This window comes from Uloborus diversus, chromosome 4, assembly GCF_026930045.1.
Source record: "Uloborus diversus isolate 005 chromosome 4, Udiv.v.3.1, whole genome shotgun sequence".
Taxonomy (NCBI): Eukaryota; Metazoa; Arthropoda; class Arachnida; order Araneae; family Uloboridae; genus Uloborus; species Uloborus diversus.
The window spans coordinates 1,686,875-1,707,369 of NC_072734.1; the positions used below are offsets into that span (position 1 = coordinate 1,686,875).

The 20,495-nt window shown below is 33.7% G+C and overlaps 1 protein-coding gene across 1 annotated transcript in view; it reads right to left on the reverse strand.

Moving 5' to 3' along the window:
• Positions 1–394: 394 nt before the first annotated feature.
• Positions 395–20,495, reverse strand: part of LOC129219756 (uncharacterized) — an 84,390-nt gene continuing 64,289 nt past the window's right edge. Inside the window, exons 5-10 of the mRNA XM_054854050.1 lie at positions 15,563–15,700; positions 11,507–11,631; positions 9,834–9,955; positions 5,976–6,136; positions 4,136–4,333; positions 395–406 (exon numbers count right to left, since the gene is read on the reverse strand). Of these exons, the coding sequence (XP_054710025.1) occupies positions 395–406; positions 4,136–4,333; positions 5,976–6,136; positions 9,834–9,955; positions 11,507–11,631; positions 15,563–15,700 (756 nt within the window). The remainder of the gene's footprint in view (positions 407–4,135; positions 4,334–5,975; positions 6,137–9,833; positions 9,956–11,506; positions 11,632–15,562; positions 15,701–20,495) is intronic.

The window sequence follows — 20,495 nt, forward strand, 5'->3', positions numbered from 1 at the left end:
GTTTAACGACGCTCTATTTAAAGATGACTTTTCACGGTCTAGAATAATCCACTGTAGTTTTAAAAGCATTTTATTTAAGGCCGCCTTCTACTTAAGGACGATTTTTTGTGATTTCTCGAAAGTCGTTAAATAGAGAGCCCACTGTAAAATTAATTTTTTTTTAAATTCAAATAAAAAAAAATTAGGTATACCTTACAAAACCTAAAGTTTATAATTTTCACAAAAAAGAATCTTTTTTTTCTATACATTTTTTTTTAAATCAGGAAATTTCAAAAGAAAAAATATAACTAGACAAGTTTCAAGTTTTTTTTTATGAATAAAAGTCATTTCGACTTCTCTTTCAATTATACTGTAAGAAAATAACTTTAATACCAACAGCGTACTATATGAAAACTCAACACAAAAACTAGAAATATAAATATACATGATGATGATACATATTGATGTCATATTACAAACTCATTCAATTTCATTTTCAATCTTAATTACGTCTGTGAAGGTAAATTTCTTTACTGAAGGATCTGTGACACTATTTGTGCTGTGCTTTGCTTCCAGTTTTTTTTCTTTTTATTTTACAAAATAAACACATTTTCAGATAGGAGGCTTATAGTGAGGTCAGTACTTATGTTTTGCACCGAAAAATAAGTTTTTTAAAAAAAGATTGCTTTTAATGTTTTTTAAATATTTAAGGGGGAAATACTCCTCCTCCCCCACCCCACCCCAAACATCTCTCTCTGCTACAAATGTTTATGTCTTTAAACTTTGCCTACCTCCAGCTCTTCAGCCAAACATTAAAAAGCAGCTTCAAGTCATTCTTTGGCAAAAATTTTATTTCTGACCTTACGTAAAATCTGAGCTTAAAAACATGCAGTTATGATACAGTGAGTCTTTAGAGGCAATCTAGTACTCAGTCAATGTTTCATATTAACTCATTTTTTAACTATTAATGTTCATTCGATGCAATTCTCAAACATATTGAATTTCACACACAAAAATTAGTTTGATTATAATGTTTTAGAAGCAATTAATGATAAATTAAGACCGCTTCTAAAAATCGAAATTTTGATAGATTAAATTTTTTTCCTGGCAATTTGCTACTTCAATATATGGAGGTCGGACTGTATGAACCAGGGGTAAATAGGTACTAGAAGTCAGTTTTGGCACAGCTTTTCTAGAAAAATAAGTTTCTCTTTCATCCAATACAAAAATGTGATCTAAATGGGATGAAAAATTGAAATTGCACAGTGTTGCGTGAACAAACACAGCATTGTTAGTATATTGTACTACATTTGTAAATTCATCCATGGGTTTCTGTCTTTATACACTTGGCTATTTAAATTGATGCATGAAATTAACAGGTAGGTGTTGAATGTAGCCCCCAATGACCCTTACTTTCCTTTATATTCAGTAGTTCACTCACAAAAACTACTAAATTCAGCAAAAATCACATGTCTGATAAAATTGGTCATGAATCAGGATTCATCCCAATATATATATGTTACTGTTAAAGACTAAAATTGGAGTGTGTTAACTTTTACCTGTAATTCATCAGAAATATTCAATTTTCCCCCAACGCCTTTAGTACGTGAAAGTTGATATTCGGGGTCTGTGCTAGAGATTTCAAACTGTTAACCAGTAAATTAGCCAATTTTCAAAAGTCTTAGCCAAAGACTAATTTTGACAAAATAAAGAACAAAGTATAACTTTAGAAAGTGTAAAATACAAACACTTGCATTTATGTTTTAAAGGTGCCGCATAAACTCATACACTTGTTTGGCTGGATTTATTTTTCCTACCATGAATATATAATTTAATTTGTAACAATCTGATGACATAATTTTTAGGATAGTATTTTTTTTCTTCTGTCAAATCTTTAGAGAATACACTTTTTTTGCAAAATCAGAATTTTCTTCACCGAATTTATGTTTTTATCACATTTGGTGTGGTGAAGAATGCTTAGAGCGGACCCTGGATATTTACCAATTAATGTCAGCATTTACCAGATTTCAAGTTTTACATTAAAGAAACACACATATCGTTGCCTCAGAGCAACAGTAAGATATCTAATTCCAGAAATAACACTAAGCTATCTTACAGTAGCTCTGAGGCGACAATATAAACAAACTACGAAACTAATATTAAGAAGTAAGTTACCATCCTAAAGCCAGGGCTAAGGCAGACATACTTAAAATACACCACCAGCTCAGTTATTCCATCCGAGGGCTGCAATTTTGTGCTTTTTAGCACTCATCAGCTCAGAATAGGAATCACATGAGCTGGAGGCGTAAAACCTCTTAGGGGAGCCAAGAGAGCCAAACAAACTGGTAGCTAATGCAGAATTAGCAAACTAGATGAGTGATCGCAGCAATGGTGCGGTTCAACTCAAAGATTGATGGCAAAGCATGGTATTTAGTAGTAAGTTACTTACTACTAAATACCATGCTGTAACTTACTTTGTAGTTGTAACTTACTACTAAATGCTAGTGATGTGCCGAATCGTTAAAAAAGTAGATCCGCGGATCCGAATCATTAATGCCAAGATCCGCGGATATGGATATGGATCTCAAATTTTTTTTTTTTTTTACCCAAATCAACTACCCAAGTGTAAAATTTGCTAGGGGAGGTATTCCCGTCAGGGTAATGGCACTGTTTCTTCAAAAAATGTCATCTACGTCGAAAACATAATAAAGACTCTGATTTACTCTTCAAAGAAATCTCCGTTAAAATTGAGGGAGAGTTGGAAGGAATGGGTCAGCTTTGCATTAATGCTTAGATAGAATGTGAAAAATTATTTTTAGTTCGCTCGTTAGACATAGGATACAGGAGCAAGAGTGTAAAGCTGCTTCTGGACATGCTAAAAATAATTTTTCGCATATTATTTCAGCATAAATGCAGCGCTCACTCATTCCAACCAACTTTCCTCTAACGACGAAATAAGAGTCGGGAAAATCTTTACAATCAGTAAATAAAGAATTTAGTATCACTTTTTTCGAAGGATGCCAAGAAAAACAAAAATGAAGAATAACACAAACCCCAAATACATAACAAAATCCAATATTAAATTATAAATTAAAAAAAAAAAATCATGTCCCCGAGGGTCGACCTCATATGAAGATGAATTTCGCTAACAAATATGAACTGACAGCAGATAGAAATTTCAAATCATTGAGCTTTTTCGTCTTGTTTTCCGACTATCAAATCGCTACCAATCACGCGTATAAAGGCTTAGAATTGCATTTAGAATTTACTTAACAAGATTATAGCTAATACTGTATATAACCTGGAAATTTCAAATAAATATAAAACGCAGAAAACTTCGTTCATTCAATTAGCTCCAATATTTTTATCGTATGGGTAAGTTTTTACTAAAATAATTGTGAAAAACGTTGAGCCGGCTTTTAATTAATGTCTCCGACTCTCCGGTAATTAAAGTTCTACAAAAACGAGGCTAATACAAGCACACTTTCGATCAAGTTACCTTTTGAACGAAAAAAAAAACTATCAAAATCAGTTTATCTGTTTAGAAGCTACGATGCCACAAATAGACACACATATACACATTATAAAAACTTATATTATCCCTTCCTTTTTGCGCGGGGGTACAAATCGGCCTCGGAAATGATACCTTATAATTTAAATAGGGAATAAAACCTAATTAAAATGGAATTTAATAATCTTTTATTCATATATTTAAAAAATTTTAGAATAGAAAAGATCCGTTTAATATCCGTCAAAAAATAACGGATACGGATACAGATCTTTATTTTCTCTCGGATATCCGCAGATACGGATATCCGGAACATCACTACTAAATACCATGCTTTGCCATCAATCTTTGAGTTGAACCGCACCATTGCTGCGGTCGCTCATCTGGTTTGCTAATTCTGCATTAGCTACCAGTTTGTTTGACTCTCTTGGCTCCCTTAAGAGGTTTTACGCCTCCAGCTCATGTGATTCCTATTCCGGGTTGATGAGTGCTAAAAAGCACGAAACTGCAGTCCTCGGATGGAATAACTGAGCTGGTGTTGTATTTTACGTACAAAACTAATAGCTCATGTTTGAGAACCAAATTTAAAATATAATTTCTTCCTTTAATTAACATAGCAGGTCATCGAGATTAGTAATTGTTACATACCTTAGTTCGACACTTGATGAAAAAGTTATACTTCTGATGATGCAAACGACTGTACAAGGAAACCGTAGCTGAACACACAACACACACAGTATATTGAGTTTTGTTTGCTAGGATCATGTCCACAGATCCTAGGGTCGTCCAGTCATAAGGTTGTCCATAGAACTGCAGGAGCTTGGAGGCACCTTCCTTTTTACAAACCTAGTTCAGAAGCAATAGGAGTTTTAAAAATGATGTTTTCAGTTCTCAATAAAGTTGTTTTTTTAAAGCTATAATTATAAACACATAAGATATTAAAAATGAAGATTAATTTTAAAAAATAGTACAAAGCTATAGTTTGAAATTTTGAAGCAAAATGCATCGAATAACAAATAAGTCTCATTACTGTTGCTTGAGAAAATTATAGCAGAATCTTGATATCGTTATAGCTACGGACACTACTGAATTCCAGAAGTAACCTATGTGATGTACACTTTCCGCTACAATCACTTTTTACAAAATCCAAAACTTTCTAAATTGCGTAAATGAAACGTTTTTGACTTTCTCCTAAAGCTTTTCACTATGGGCTTTAAAGATGGTAACATTATAAAACATTGCATTTTAAAGTTAATTTTTTTTAAAATGTACTTAAACAAAAACTTATTTTAAAGGTAGTGAATAAATTCAACTCAAGGATTGTCATACTAGTTCTCTTGTTCTTTTTTCAAAGTGAGAAATTAAAGTAAATAGATCATTTACAAAAAAAAAAAAAAAAAAAAAAAGAAAAATGCAGAATTCTTACATGATATTTGGTACATATGAGTTGAAAATGCATCGTTTAAACAAAGTTTCCATAAAACATTTTTATTTTGCTACTTCCTTTAAAAAAAAAAAAAAGAGAAGAAAAGGGTGAAAAAACTCTAAATAAGAGAAAATATAAAGATTTTGTAAAATTTTTTCTTTTGGTATTTACTATTGTGGCACTTAAAATAGAGTTAATTGTTTTCTAGTAAGCAGTTTTGATTTTTTCTTTTCCCCTTTTCCACCTTTCCTTATTTTTTTTGGGAGGGGGGGGGGACGGAAGGGTCCTGGCGACATAACTGACAGGGGTCTGACTTGATTCTCTGCGGCCCTGACTATACAGGCAAGTAGGGGAGCCCCGAACTTTTGGGAGGGTGGAAATTCTTAATTTGTCGAATGGAGTTTCAAATTTTGCTGGATGATGACATTCTTGCCAAATGGTCAGACAAAATTCGCTAAATAAGGACATTTTTGGAAGGTCACAGTGACTTCCCAACGGGAAGCCCCTGCAAGTAAGAGGAAGCCACGAGAATATGTCCAAGCACAAACATTTATTGCATTCAATAAACGACAACTGTTGCAATAACTGCAGAATTATATATGCACCTTTGTTCATCTGCTCATTTTACCATTCAGTTTTCTCAATATTAGTAATTCAACTAATTCAAAAGATAGGAAAGAAACCAGAAAAGGGAAAAACGAGCATGAATCATAAGTCATCAACTTTTTTAGATTTTTAGAAAAGTTTTATTATTATTACTTTTGATCAATATTTTGATAACAAAGAAAGCAGAAAGCATTTCAAATGAAAGTATAAACAATAATTATCACAACATAAAATGCATCCATTTATACTTTAAAGCTTAGAACAAATTAATCAAAGAATGTTTAGAAGGCAGTATGATATATCTGAATTCTAAGGATAGCATTTTATCTTCATTATTATGAGAGTCAAATTTAAAAAATCTTCAGTGTGAAAAAACACAAATAAATAATGAAATGTCAGGTTCAGCATTAAATAAAAAGATATTTGACAGATTTTAAGTCAGTTTAGAGTACAAACCTCACAAGTTTCATCCTCTGAAAGACTATCCAAAATATTTACACAAGGGTACGTATCAGCACACTTTTGAAGAGTTTCTTCCCAAAAATCCTTCACCAAAGTTTTTTTCTTTTCCTCGCTGACACTTTCAATTTCTTTAATGTTGCTCAAGAAATATTCATCTAAAAACAAAAAAGATATAATTAGTGTAATATACTTTCAGCTACAGAAGAATAATTTGTTTTTCATTTTCACGATGTTCAGATATCTTGACTCTTCAACATAAAAAAAAATCAAGAGGTGCCAAAATGAACATATAAGTAAGAATTTCAATAAATAAAGACAATGACAAGAGATGTGAAAAAAATAAATGATGCAGACAAAATCAAATAAAAATAATCATTTCATGCAATTAAATAATTAAAAAAAAATCTAAACACTTAACAAAACTGAATTATTTGTATGTGTTAACAAAAAACATTCTGCCATGGGGAGGGTAAATGTGCAGAAATGAGGTTTGAGGTATTTAAAAAAATGTGTTTTGGACTGTATACAAAGAATAGGGAAATGTTATAATGACGTTCTTTTTTTCATGCTTTAATTTCCGCAGAAACCAAATAAACAAGCTTTGTAGAATAAAAGTACAGTAGATGACAAAAATGCAAAAAAAAGTAAAAATTTGAAGTTACTATGCTTTACCATCCCACAGCAGTATTGCAATTAAAATATAAATGATATAAATATATTTTATCAAGAAAGCAATTTTGTATTTTTTTTAAATTATAAAACTATGGGCTAATACACAATTTTGAAACATGACTACTTTTGTGCATAAAATATAATTAAGGATCTTTTCGAAAACTGCTACTATTTTTCTTTCCTTTATGAATTATGTGATGCAGTGGAAGTTCATGCCTTGAAAAAGTGAGGGTGAGGGGGCCAGATCATGGGTGCACTCGCACCCCCTCCCCTTGCATATTTATACGCAAAAAAATATGGTACAATCCTTTTTTTTTTTTTTTAATTTCAAGTTAAAAAAAAGGAAAAAAAAAGTTATAAATATTTTTCTGAAAAAATTGAGGGGGCCTGTGCACCCTCTGGCAATACAATAACCTCCCGATTATCGCCAGTCGATTATCCGTGTGGGTCATTTCACAATTTTTAAAAATATTTATTTAATGGTTATTAAATGTTTTTTAAACCTATGATTGTGTTATTGCTTGTTTTTAGCTTCTACATATGAGGCAGTGAGAAGCAAGTGGATATTTTCAAGTTTTGAGTAAAACGCGTATAAAGATTACCTCCCAGGTAGGCTTTCATTGAATTTTTTTTCTAAATCATGTTATACAGCAGCACCAACCGGGGCTACTAGTAACATCTCTTGCCCCAAGACAGAGGAGAGGTTCACCTACCATTTGTACTGGTTATCTCCAAATTTTTAATTTTGCACTTACATCCCTTTGCTTCTCAATGCCTCCTATGTATATTTTTTTACATTTAATGTTAGTAGATGAAATGTAGCAATGTTTTTAGCTACAATTTAAATGCATGTGTGAGAGTTATTCATGATTTTTTGCTATTGTATACAGTTTACATTTTTTATCTTCTATTGGGATTATCCTAGGCTATTTTGCCACCCTATTCCATGGATAATTGGGAGTTTACTGTATTCATATTTGACTAAACTGTTTTCTAATGTTATTTGATCAGCTTCATGTATATTTTATGGAGATACTCACAAATGCAAATTAACTATCATCATTACAATTATTTTAAGTTTCTTGTAGGATATTTTTTTTTTGAACATTTCAAGTTTAGAATGGGGTCAATGCCCAAAATTTAATAGATGCGCCACCCTGGAAAAGAGCACACGAAAGAAGACAAAGAGCCATGGAGTCAGTTCAACCCCGTTAATGGAACAAACGGGTTAACTCTCAAGAACGGAAACACACAGAGAAGCGTTCTGTTTTACTAGCTTAGTAATTTTTTACAAGAATGAATGCTGATACAAAAGAAGGTATGTCATATTCAGTAAGCTGAATTTTTATGTAGTAAGCCCATTTTAATATGGTTCAAAAAATTAAAGTTAGGGATAAATTTCTGTACAGATCGCAGAACCAAGGGTCATTGTTTAAAGTTTTTCAAATCCAAATGTAATCTTGAAATAAGGAAAGGTCACTATAATAGGCTTAAAATACAGACTGTATAAAGCAATCATCCAACCGATTGTGACATATGGAAGTGAAACCTGGACACTGAATAAAAACAATGAAGAAGAACTACTGATTTTTGAGCGAAAGGTCATACGTCATACGTAGAATCACTGGTCCTTTGAAGACTGAAAAAGATCCTGAAATGGAAACCTTTGGGGACCAGGACCAGAGGATGACCTAGAAAGAGATGGTTGGATGATGTTTTTGCAAACCTGGAAACAATGAAGATCCGCAGATGGAGGGAGAAGGTCGGTCAGAGGGCGGTCTGGAGCAAAATTGTGGATCAAGCCAAGGCCCATAACGGGCTGTAGTGCCACTTGAAGAAGAAGAAGACTATAATAGGCTTGTAGGTATTTGAAATAGTTTACTGAAAGTGGTTGCTTCTAGGAATGAAGTGAATAGGTTTTTTTTTTCACTTTCATTGAGAATTGATAAACTAACTAGGGCAAGCTAAAATAGGCCCAGAGCTTGTTGCTGGTCCAGGTTGTTGTTTTTGTAATTTTAGTGGGCAAGTTAGTTCAATAACAGCAATGTTGAAATATTAAAACATTGATGAACATTCAGTCAGTTTTTATTTTCTTTTATTAACTTCATAAAAGCTCATTCAATCTTAATTGTTTTTAGACGTTTTCAGAAAAGACAAGATGGTATTGTAGTTTACAGGGCTGATGTACTATCCAATATCCCAAAATTAAAAATTAGGATTCAAAACATTGAAGCCTACATTTCGCGTATGACCCTTTTATGGACCCAAATTTAAAAAGACATACCCAGGTGAACAAGGTTTAGCAGCAATCCTGACACATTCTAGAACAGAGGTTCCCAAACTTCAGACTTCCGCGACCCCCCCCCCCCCCCCACAGCGCGTGCAAAAAGAAAAAAAAGATCTTTGATGCAGTTAAATCTATTTTTTCTAATTTTTTTGCTTTTTTCTCTTTAAATTTCTTTGCTCATTGTTCTGTATATTTTTCAGAGCTCTCGTCTGGTTTTCATTTTTTACATTATTATTTTGAGTTATGGAAGCAAAATTCTATTTCAAATTTAATTAGAAATAAAAATGCTATCACCAAATTTCTACAACAAGTTTACCAATAGAAATGAACTTTTGAAGTTAGTGAACACTGTTAGCCTAGTTTAAGTGTGGTAATTTTTCATACAAGTTGTCTTTTTATGGCGTATTAGGATTTTAATTATTAGTTATGGTTCGGGCAAACCTACCCTGGCAGCGTCGTAATGCTGTGTAATAGATGAGTCATGAAAATTTTGGAGCAACAGTTTTATTTGAAGTATAATATCCCAGCTGCAAAAATGTGCCTCAATGTTTTTATTTTACTTAATATAGTTTGTAACAATATGAAATTCGTCATGTGCACAAAGTTAATTAATGTGTAGTGTGTTACTTCCGAGAGTTCTGAAGGGGGGGGGGGGGCTGCTGCATCCTGCATGTATCTACTTAAGCAAGAACTTTTTATTCGAAATAAATGTGCTTTCTTTTTGAATTTAGATATCATTACTCGTCCTTCAATATCAATTATAATTAACGTTTTAGCTGCATAGCGCCGCAAATCCCCTGGCATGAACTCGCAGACCCCCGGGGATCTGTGGATCACAGTTTGGGAAACTTTGTTCTAGAAAATGACATAAGCAACAAAGTTTGCTATCTTACCATTTTCATTTGTTATTTCAGAGAGGAAATTTGGATCAAGAGCTTGACTAATCAGAGTTTGTAGGAAGACTTCAAAGTTTTCTCTCAAAGGATTGGCAGGCAGCTTAGACACAACAGAATTACTGAAACATTCAATTGTATTTTATTACATCAGCTCAATAATATTGGAACAATAAAATAATAAAAATGAACAAAGCTTTATAACTTGAAAAGTACTAAAATTTATGAAAAAAGGTATTTTTACACACACACATTTACTGTTTTAACAATAAAACTATCTATTTTCCATACCATCAAAAAGATATTTTTCCGCAATCATCCACAGCAATTTTAATTTCTTTTAACAGGGTGCCCATCTCCCTAAGGGTACAGTCCTCTCTAATGCTACCAAGCATCCCCCAAAACGAAACCAAAACCTTTTTTAAAATAACCCCACTCAAAAATGACAATGACAGTTGGCACCATGGACCCTCCCTTCTGCTTTGAAGCTGTAAAAACTGATCATTTATGCACTACTTGGAATTTTTTTTAAAGGAAATATAACAATTTAACACAAATAAGAAGTATCTTGAGGAGGAGGGGAGAAGGAAAAGCATCTAAAAGAGAACGAAGAGGTATCAGTAACCCGGAGAAAAGAATAACTAGAGCCCGCCATTTTTGCCAGCTTCTTCACCACACAAATAGCGAAGTTTTTATCACCAATCTTACTCCAACTGCATAAGACTAAGATGAATTAAATTTCAATATAATTTCTCTGTAGAAAATAGTTACTGCAATAAGCAATGAAAAAGAAAACAGAAATCTTTTATCACTTAAAGGAGGAACTTTAATTTAAAAAAAATCATAAAACTCTAAAAAATATTTAAAATTTATTTTTTCAAATTTTAAATCTGAGTATAAAGAAATACAGTCGGACCTCCATATATCGAAGTAGCAAATTGACGGAAAAAAATTTGATGCATAGAAATTTCGATACATAGAAACAATCTTATTTTATCATAAAAATCCCCTAAAACATTAAAATTAAAGCTGATTTTCGTGCATGAAATTAATTTCTAATTTATACAAGCATCGGATAAAACGAAAGTTAATAACTGAAAAATTAACAGAAATTACATTTTTGTGGCTTCATACGTCTTCATTCTTCGGCAGTTCAATTTGATTTGCAACATGAAGGGATTTTCGTTTTGACAATGTAATCGAGAGAAAAGTAAAAAATCAATCTACTTTACTTGAATGATTTTTACTGAAGCTAAAAAGACTAGGAATGATAATCAACAGACAAATGGATAACTTGAAACTGATTTTACAGTGTTACTGGTTACAACTAAGATTTGAAATAAACTTGAGGGAAAACAACGACCTATCTACACACCCCTCAAACCAAGATATCTTATGAGTTTCTTAGCAATCTTTAGTAAACATAATCTTCTCCCCTAACCTTCATTTTCCATGAGTCAAACAGTCTAAATTAGAAAAAAAAATCTACGAATGTCTGGAATTTTTTTTGGATATATAGAGATTTTTTCGATATATAGAAACAATTTTTCTATACAATGAACATTGAAATTTGCTGGGATTTCGATATATAGAAAATTTTGATATGTGGAAGTTCGATATAAGGAGGTTCGACTGTATAATAATAACAACAGTATAACCCATAAATGACTTACTTCTCAACTTCCTCTTTAAGTTCCGGACCCAAATATTCCACAACATGGAGAATACGAGAATGTGACACGACTTTCACTTTTGCTTTGACATAGTTGGCAAACGATATTTCATTCCATGCTGCATACTAAAATAAAACAAGAGAGGAAAATGAAATGCATGCATACAGGTAACAAATGAGGCTTACAACAGGGGTTTCCAACAGATGGCCCCAACGCTGCATGCGGGGGAAAATTATTAGTAGCATTAAATTTTCTGAAAGTTGGTTAAATTCCCAAGACTGAAATGTTTTTAATAGACAGAGGGGAGAGAGTGTCCTACATTTAGCTTTTAAACAGAAGGATTGAATGTAGTATTTTATACTTAAAAGTAACTTATTTTTATGGAAGGTGTTTAAAGACAAAAGATATTACCAATACCGAAGATAAAATTAAATATATAATTTTTTAAGAAGTAAAATTATAAAAAATCATTTCACTTTATTTAAGAATAATTTATTTTTCATCATTAAGCAATAACTAGTAGTTTTCTCATAAATATGATCCTAACATTCAAATTGAATAAAAAAAGTTATCTCATCTTCCCTGATTTTAACTCATTTCCTGATTATTTATTACATTTATTTTATTCCGTTTCACTCTGTTTCCAATGCTTTTTAAAAGATGGAAATCCATCAAAAGACTGAAAATTTTCACTCTTGATTCACCAACATGTTTTTGAGAAAATCCACATCTGTTCTAAATGCTGTTCATTAATGAATTCCTTATTTTACAGACTATAAAACCACTTCCAAAATTCAGATGCGTATGCAAAACATTTGAGACTCTTCCAGGTCCTTATCTATAAATTTTGCCTCCCCCCTCCCTGCAAAAAATCAGCAGGGCCCATAACTACCGATTGGATTTCTATGCCACTAAGGGCTGCGGGCCCTTTAGTGGCATGGACCTCCCTTTCCCTATTGTGGGGTCTGTGGGTATGTAGATCCAGGCCTGAACTCTTCCATGACTTGAGGTAGACATAATTTTTTTGGTAGCTGCAAGCCAACAAACCTCAGTTTTTCCCTTTGAGCATTTTATATATTTTAGGTAAAGTTTCTTTTTTTTTCTTCAGTTTCTAATATTATTACCATGATCCATTCCCCCCCCCCCCCCAGCCATGAGTGGATCCAGCTTTTGATTTTGGAGAGGGTCATAGGTACCAAAAATACCGTTTTAGGCAATATTTGGTCGCTTGGATCCGCAGCTGTTCTCAGCCCCCCCCCCCCCCCAATTTTTCATCACTGCTATTGTTACGTTGCACCATGCCATCAAGCCTTTGTTTGCAATTGCGTTCCTGAATACTCAGAAGTTGGAAACCCCCGTGTTTGTCAGTGAAATAACTAAAATACGACTGCATTTCAGATGCAGAATTTGGAAATTTGTTAAACATTCTTTATGATGTACCATTATGGCACACCATTTTTGTTCATCTGATTCAAAAATTAATAAATCACTAGCTCATTAACTCTCCAAAATAATCATAGTATTAATTATACCATAATGAGAAGTGCTTTGTTTTTAAAATTTAATTTCACTTCAACTTTGATGTCTTTTTATATTTTTTACTCCCTCCCAATGCAAAAAGAAGGAAGGTGATAAGTTTAACGTAAGTATCTGTGTGTCTGTCTGTAGAATGGATATATAAAAGGTGACTTGATCAAAAGTGTTCTTTGATGGGATTCATTTGAGTCAGCATCTTTTTTAATTTAATATTTAATTCTTGTTTGTAAGGCAGTAGACTACAAGGCATGTTTTTAATTTAAGTACTGTTTTGAAATAGAAAAAGAACAAGTAGAGACAGAGCAAAGAAATTTAATGGACAAAAATCTACCACTGTTATCCTATTTTTCGACAGTGCTTCCGTGATTTTCCAAGCATTCATCATAGTGTGGTACAGGTTTTTGTATACCTATCTTCATGATAAGAGTCCTCATGGTTGACTACACAGGCAGCAGTTTTCTACGAAGAGGTATACAAAAACTTGTACTATGATGTTATGACAAATGCTTGGAAAATTAGGGGAGCAATGTTGAAAAATAGCGTAAGGGTGGTTGATTTTTGTCTAATAAATTTCTTTGCCCTTTCTGTACTTCTTTTTTATTTCAAAACGGTACTTATTTAAAATATGTGCCTCATACTATCATATGTCATCAAGAAGGTGTATTATATTTTGACAGTAGTGTTGGCAGACACGGATCTATAAATTTCTGGCCCCCCTGCAACAAAATCTGTAGGGTCTCTTCCTAGAGGCCAGCAGTGCATATTTGCAATCTTAATCAGTCTTAATGGTAGTTTGTCCTCAATTTCTTCGGCTGTCCCCCCCCCTCCCCCTCGCATTGCGGGTATGCAGATCAGGGCCTGAGTGTTGGTTCGTAAATATAACTCAAATAATTTATTTTATAGACTAAAAAAAACAAATCATGTGACAAAAACAGCTCATGAGTGCCAAGGCCTACTGTGCCCAACTCAGTTTCCCTGACGAGAGGCTCTGGGGTGCAAGGCAGATGTTCCGGTTAGGTGGTCAGCCTAACGAGGAACCCCCAGTGTTTGGTTCCTAAGTACGCATGGTACTCATTTTATTGGCCCACTGAAGGGACGAAAGACTGAGGCAACTATGCCCGACCTGGGCCTGTGACGTGGGAACCCGAAGCGCTTAAACTGAGCCACTGGGCTTCATTTTATAGACTAATTTATGTAAAATACAAAAAGACATCAGTTGTGATAATGAATTAGTATCTAAAAAACAACATTTGGGACACAAATTGCATAAAGAAAGATTTTGAACAAGAAAAAAGTTTATGGTTACTAAACTTCTTAATCTGCTGATTTTAGACTTACTTGAAGTTAAATTGCAACTTACTATTAATTTTTCAATTGTTTTTTTTGAATGGATTTTATGAACAGACTTAATCAATATGCATACTGTAATTCAATGACTCAATATATGAGGTGTTCAGAGCCAAAGTGGATCGTCTATAAATTATGAATTTGGGATAGTTAAGTTTCATTACTACATGAACCCTAAAGGGACTTGGACGGTAGCTTAATTTTTATGGCTGCAGCGTGAAGTTAAATTAAAAATGGTCACATAATTTGAAAGCAGAAAAATGATAATTAAGGTGGCAGTTCAGTTTAAATTTGAATTGACTTGATTTACTTCGAGTCTACTTACAGTATAAATAGTGACAGCAGGAACTTTTGTTTTCTATAACTCTGAAAATACCTGATTAACAAATATTAATACGCAGAAAATAAGTTCATTTCTTTTGTTAAAAAATTTTTGACTTGATCTACTTTAGCTCTGAATACTTCACACTATTTTTAAAAAAATATTTATCAAATTATTTTTACTATTAGAGTGGAACCTTGAAAATCTGTAATCAGCGAGACTGTTTTTAGCATAATTCTAGATTTTAAAGATCTTATTAAAATATACACATTAAAAAGCTAAAAATAAAAACTTTTGTACACATATAAAGTTATTTTTTTCTTAAAGTAATCAAATAAAAATAAAGAAATTTATAATGTAAGTTTAAAGGTATTTTTTTAAAAAACATTTTAAAACAATAAGCAAAGCCCAGTGGCTCAGTGGTATTGCTTTGTGCTTCCACATCATAGACTCCGTCGGGCACAGTCAACTTGGCCTATCATCCCTTTAATGCGTTGATAAAATGAGTCCCAAACATGCTTGGGAACTGAATCCTGGGGGTTTCATGTTTGATTGACCACTTAACTGGAACATCTGCCTTGCAGCCCAGAGTCCTCAGTCTCGTAAACTGAGATGGACACAGGAGCGCTGGCCCCCCATGGGCTGTTCCACCACTGAATTTAAATTAAACATAAAGCAATATCTGAACTTTTATTTAGTTTCAAAAAGTCACCTGCACCGCATTGAAAATGTAAACATTGGATGCTGCAAAATTTTTAAAATTAAACTAAAAAACTCAAAATTGTTTGAGTTTTAAGATGTTTGGATTTTGAGGTTCAACTGTATTATAAATATACAATAAAAATACTTACAGTATATGTGCTGCGATACAGCACTATTCCTTGCTGTTCATACCATTCAAAACGCTGTAACATATTTGTTTCTGTGTCAACAAGCCACAAGTATGGCGTTGGTTTCTCTATGTCTGCTTTGGCTACAAGAAATCGACCCTAAAAGTAAATACCATCACATATGATTTTGATGTTGGACCACAAATTATGGACACCTCTAAGCTACGAAATCTACTAAAGATTTTTCATGTTAATGGCCTATAAAATTTTTTTCAAGGGGGGGGGGGGGGAACTACTCTAAGTGGTCCAGGTACAAAGAAGTGAAACACAAGGGGTGTATATGCACTCTGTTCCAAAAATATAGACAAAAGCATATAATACAATTCACAGTAAAAATAAGAAGGGGATGAAACTTTTTCACATGTGTATTTTTAATAAACACAACATAAAACACAAGTTAGGGTTAATTTGTAAGAAAAAATATCGTGTGCTCAATTTACTTAGAAATATAGGAAATAGATTGCACCATAATTATAAACAATATTTATTTTGTGAATTACATTAAAGGTCGACAAACAGAAAAAAATATTTTTTAATTGTGTTCCTATAACCTCTGATTACTTCACATAGGCGGTTTTCCATCAAAACCGAAAGTTTTAAGTTTTGCATTAATTCTGGGGACAGTTCATACCATGATTGTACAGGGTGTCCGAGAAAGATCCGTACAACTTCAAAAATTTATTGAAAAAGAAACAATAAGGTTACAGCGAAACTAATTAGTACATTAGATACAATAACTCAAAAAGTTTTTTTCTGCAGTATGTTTCTGACCATATATGGCATTACATGTCATGCAAAGGAGTATTAAAGCATTTAGTTATTTCAATGGCGGATCGCGTGAAGAAAGCTCAATGTGTTGCGTGGTTTATCGAAACAAAATCCAATAAGCATCCAAACAGCTGTAGCTACTGTTGATGTTAGCATGCTGAAACTGTCGAGAATGGAATTGGATTATCGTCTTGATATTGTTCGTGCTACGTAAGGGTCTCATAACTTAAGTTATAGGAAAAAACTTTCTGAGTTATTCTATCTAATGTACTAATTAGTTTTGCTGTAACTCTATTGTTTCTTTTTCAATAATTTTTTTAATTTGTACGAATCTTTCTCGGACACCCTGTACTATTGCCACTTCTACATCTTTGATCAAAAATATTGGCCTCTATTTTCATATTTTTTGAACCAGACGTCTCCAAATGTGCTCAATGGGTTTAAGTCCAGGCTAAGTGATGGCCAGTCTATGTCTCTCAGCAAACCCTTCAAAGGAATAAAGTGATCTTCAAGTATTTGCTGATTGTCGTGAGAGTGTATTCTCCCACTAGATTGCCAAAATGTTTGCTCATTGAATTCAAAATCACTCCACGTCAACTTCTTAAATCATCTCAGTAAAATTTATATCCATCAGATCCATCCAAGTTTTACTTTTCCTCTTCACAAAATATTGTTGGCAGCCATTTGTCACCATAAAGAAATTTTCTTCTCAAAGTTTAAACATCCAGTTTTATAAAGTAAGAAAAAACGTTAAAAAAAGCAGATTTGCCAATTACAGCAGACATGTGCTTCGGCGCTACATGGGAACGCCTTTTTCAATGCAAAAAGTAATGAGCTTATGGATGAAAAGACATCCAACAAAAGCCAAGAACAGATATGCATGGAGCTTAAAAAATAAAAATAGCGGATTAGCCAAACACCGATGAGAAAATTATAAACCGATCAGGAACCAATAGGAATGCAAGTAAAGGCCAAAAGCTTTCTCTTAGGTTTTTATCTTTTAAGCTGCATGCTCATCTGCTCTTGGCTTTTGTCGGATGTTTTTTCATCCATAAGCTCATTACTTTTTGCATTGAAAAAGGCATTCCCATGTAATGCCAAAACCGTGTCTGCTGTAATTGGCAAATTTGTGCTTTTTTTAACGTTGTTTTTTCTTACTTTATTGTTCAGCACAAAGGTATTTATTTATCTTATCCAGTTTTGTTGTACTTTCATACAATTTCTTCATCATTTCCTTTTAGCCATTCATTTAGCAGCGTTACTTTATTTCTTTGATAAGTGAAACCCTTTTTGATGCCCACTTTTCTCACAGAACCCGTTTTTTTTTCAATAGTGAAATTTACAGCAACATACTGAAAATGATTTAAAAAATATGTATTCCTCCAATCGCAACTGCTAAGTTAACACAAAATTGAAAGAAATATCTTTTAAAACTCATTTCAAACAAAAGTAGAAAGAAGATGCTTATTTTATTCTTCATGTTAGGCTTTATGGGGTGCAAGTTGAATTCTAACGTCAGGTTGAGTAAGTCTTGTTGCAGTACTTATTTTTGTTGACACGTTAGATGAGCCCGTCTCACACATGTATGTAGTGGCAAATGGACGAAATGCTAACACCAGTCTTTCTTGACAATTGGAGTACATTCACTTTTTAAAATGTACCAGAATTGCAATAATGGCATTAACTTAAATTTCTGTTCTCAGGGTCGGATTTAGGGAAGGGCAGGCGGGGCTACTGCCCCGGGGCCTACACAACAAAGGGCCCCCACAATAAAACTTTTACAAACTATCCTAACTTTCATGGGTCGAAAATATCGGATATATACATATATATCAAAATAATCGGATATATATCAAAGTATCGGATTTTTTCCAAAATATGATGATTATTTCGAACCCTGATTAGGAGCCTCCACTTCTTCGTTGCCTCGGGGCCTCCACGCTTCCAAATCTTGCCCTGTCTGTTCTAAGGTTGAACTAACTGTTGTTTTGATAAAAGAATTCTTATATTGACATAGTAAATAGTGTGACGTTTTCATCTCTCACGTAAAGACATCAAGAGAATGCATAGACATTTAGTACATCTAATATTTACAGCTATTTTACTATTATTTTATGCTACAAGATATTTGTGAACTTTGAGATCCCATTGTTTGTGGTTCTCAGCTCTTCGCTCAGTAATGTCTCTCTTTGATCTACTTAATTTTCCTTATGTAGGGAATACTTTCGGTGTAGGAGCTTGGCTTTGTTTACACCAGACTCTGGTGTGATGACTTTTCGCAAGTTATGTTTTTCTTCGCTGTCTGGAATTTGAAATCTTGATAACAGTGGACTGAAAAGTGTTTGCTATATGTCACAGACAACATCTCACACCAAATGGAGAAAGTTTATGAGTACAACAAAATGTCCAGCTCTAAATAGAATTCAGCTATTCTGAAAACCTCATGCAAGCATTTTGCAGAAAAAGGAAGGCTAATGCCCTATTTATGTGTGGTCCTAACCGTATCCAGCTTCCATTCTGGTGATAGATATAAAACAACAGCCTAACATGTTTTTCTCACGATGAGTGCGGTCTGGGAAAGAAATTCTAGATTGATCCCACACATTAAATCGAAATAGCAAACAACTGGAGGAATTGGATTGGTATGATGGGAATGATTAACAGGGGTGCCAACTTAGGGGGGGTCATGGCGCAGACTGCAACAATGAAAATTTTAGGAAGTGGGGGTTGCGAGGGGCATTTTGCTCATTTTTAGGCGGGGCTTTGCAATATTTAGGTGGGGGGGGGGGGGGGGGGGGGGGTAGGAATCCCTGATGATTAAGTTGAATTTTAAAAAAGAATGAAAGTTTCGTAGAACCCTTGAGTGATGTTACGGAATCCCATGGTTCCGTGGAATACAATTTAAGAAACACTCGCTTCGATTTCAGTTTTCTTCTGCGAATGGCAATTTGTACACTCAACATGAACACTATTTGTTGCACACATATCTTTTCAAATGTATCAAGCTTAGAATGATTCTATCACTGTGCATACATATTATTTATTGCTGACGTCATCATTTTACAAAATCACTTGTTCCCATTACACTAAATTCGGTCAACACGTTTTAAAACCTCCTGTAAAATTTTTGAGATGATTATCTGTGTGCTTTAAATACAAAGCATCGATGATCTCCTTTTCAAAATCTTTGGAGCTCTAGGTATTCTGTCCAAATTATAAAAACATCCATTTGTTTGTCAAAAACTAAGCCTAAATCCCTTTCTAAACCGATAAGAGTCAGAAAGCAGTCGATAAATATTTTCAACAATTGTGAAACAGAATTATCTGCTGAAAAAAAAAGTCAAAGTTAGATAATGTCCAAGGCCCAATTACTGCAGGCGCATGGATCTGAGCATTATCTTAGGGCCACCTAAATAGGGTTAATTTCTTTTTTTCTACTCCCATTTTGAATATAATTTTCATGTGAAAGTTCCAAATTTTACTGGGACTTGGGTATCACATTGGCTTGATTGAGCCCTGACAATGTTCACACTTATAGGGCAACCTTTTTATTTTCTTCTATACTTAATATATAGAAGAAAGTATTGGATTCCTGCAAATTTTCGAATTTTGACGGATTTGAACGTTTTGAGATGTGCCGAGTTCATTTCGACCATTTTTGGAAAATGTCTGTCTGTGTGTGACCAGTTTTTTGTGGCCGCTCTACAGCAAAAACTACCGCATGAAATCGAATGAAATTCGGTACACATATGTACCCCTATGTGAACTTGTGCCCATTGGTTTTTGGCGCAAATTCCTCCATGGGGGTGGAGCAATGGGCTGTTTTTTGAGTTGTGCTTGCATGCTATTCCCCAAGAAGTAACTGGCGGAATCAAACAAAATTTGGTCCATATGTTGCCCCTAACAGGTACAGGTGTTGATTCAATTTTGGTGTCAATAGCTCAAACAGAAGTTGAGCTATAGAATGTTTTTTGTCGCCAATTGTGACTGCTGTATCTCAAGAAATAATGAAAGGAATCAAAAAATTTATCGACTAGTCGCTCTTAGAGGGCATAAGAGCTGATTCTATTTTGGAGTCAACAGCTGAAAAGGGTGTGCCATATCTCAAGTAATGTTACGTTCTGGA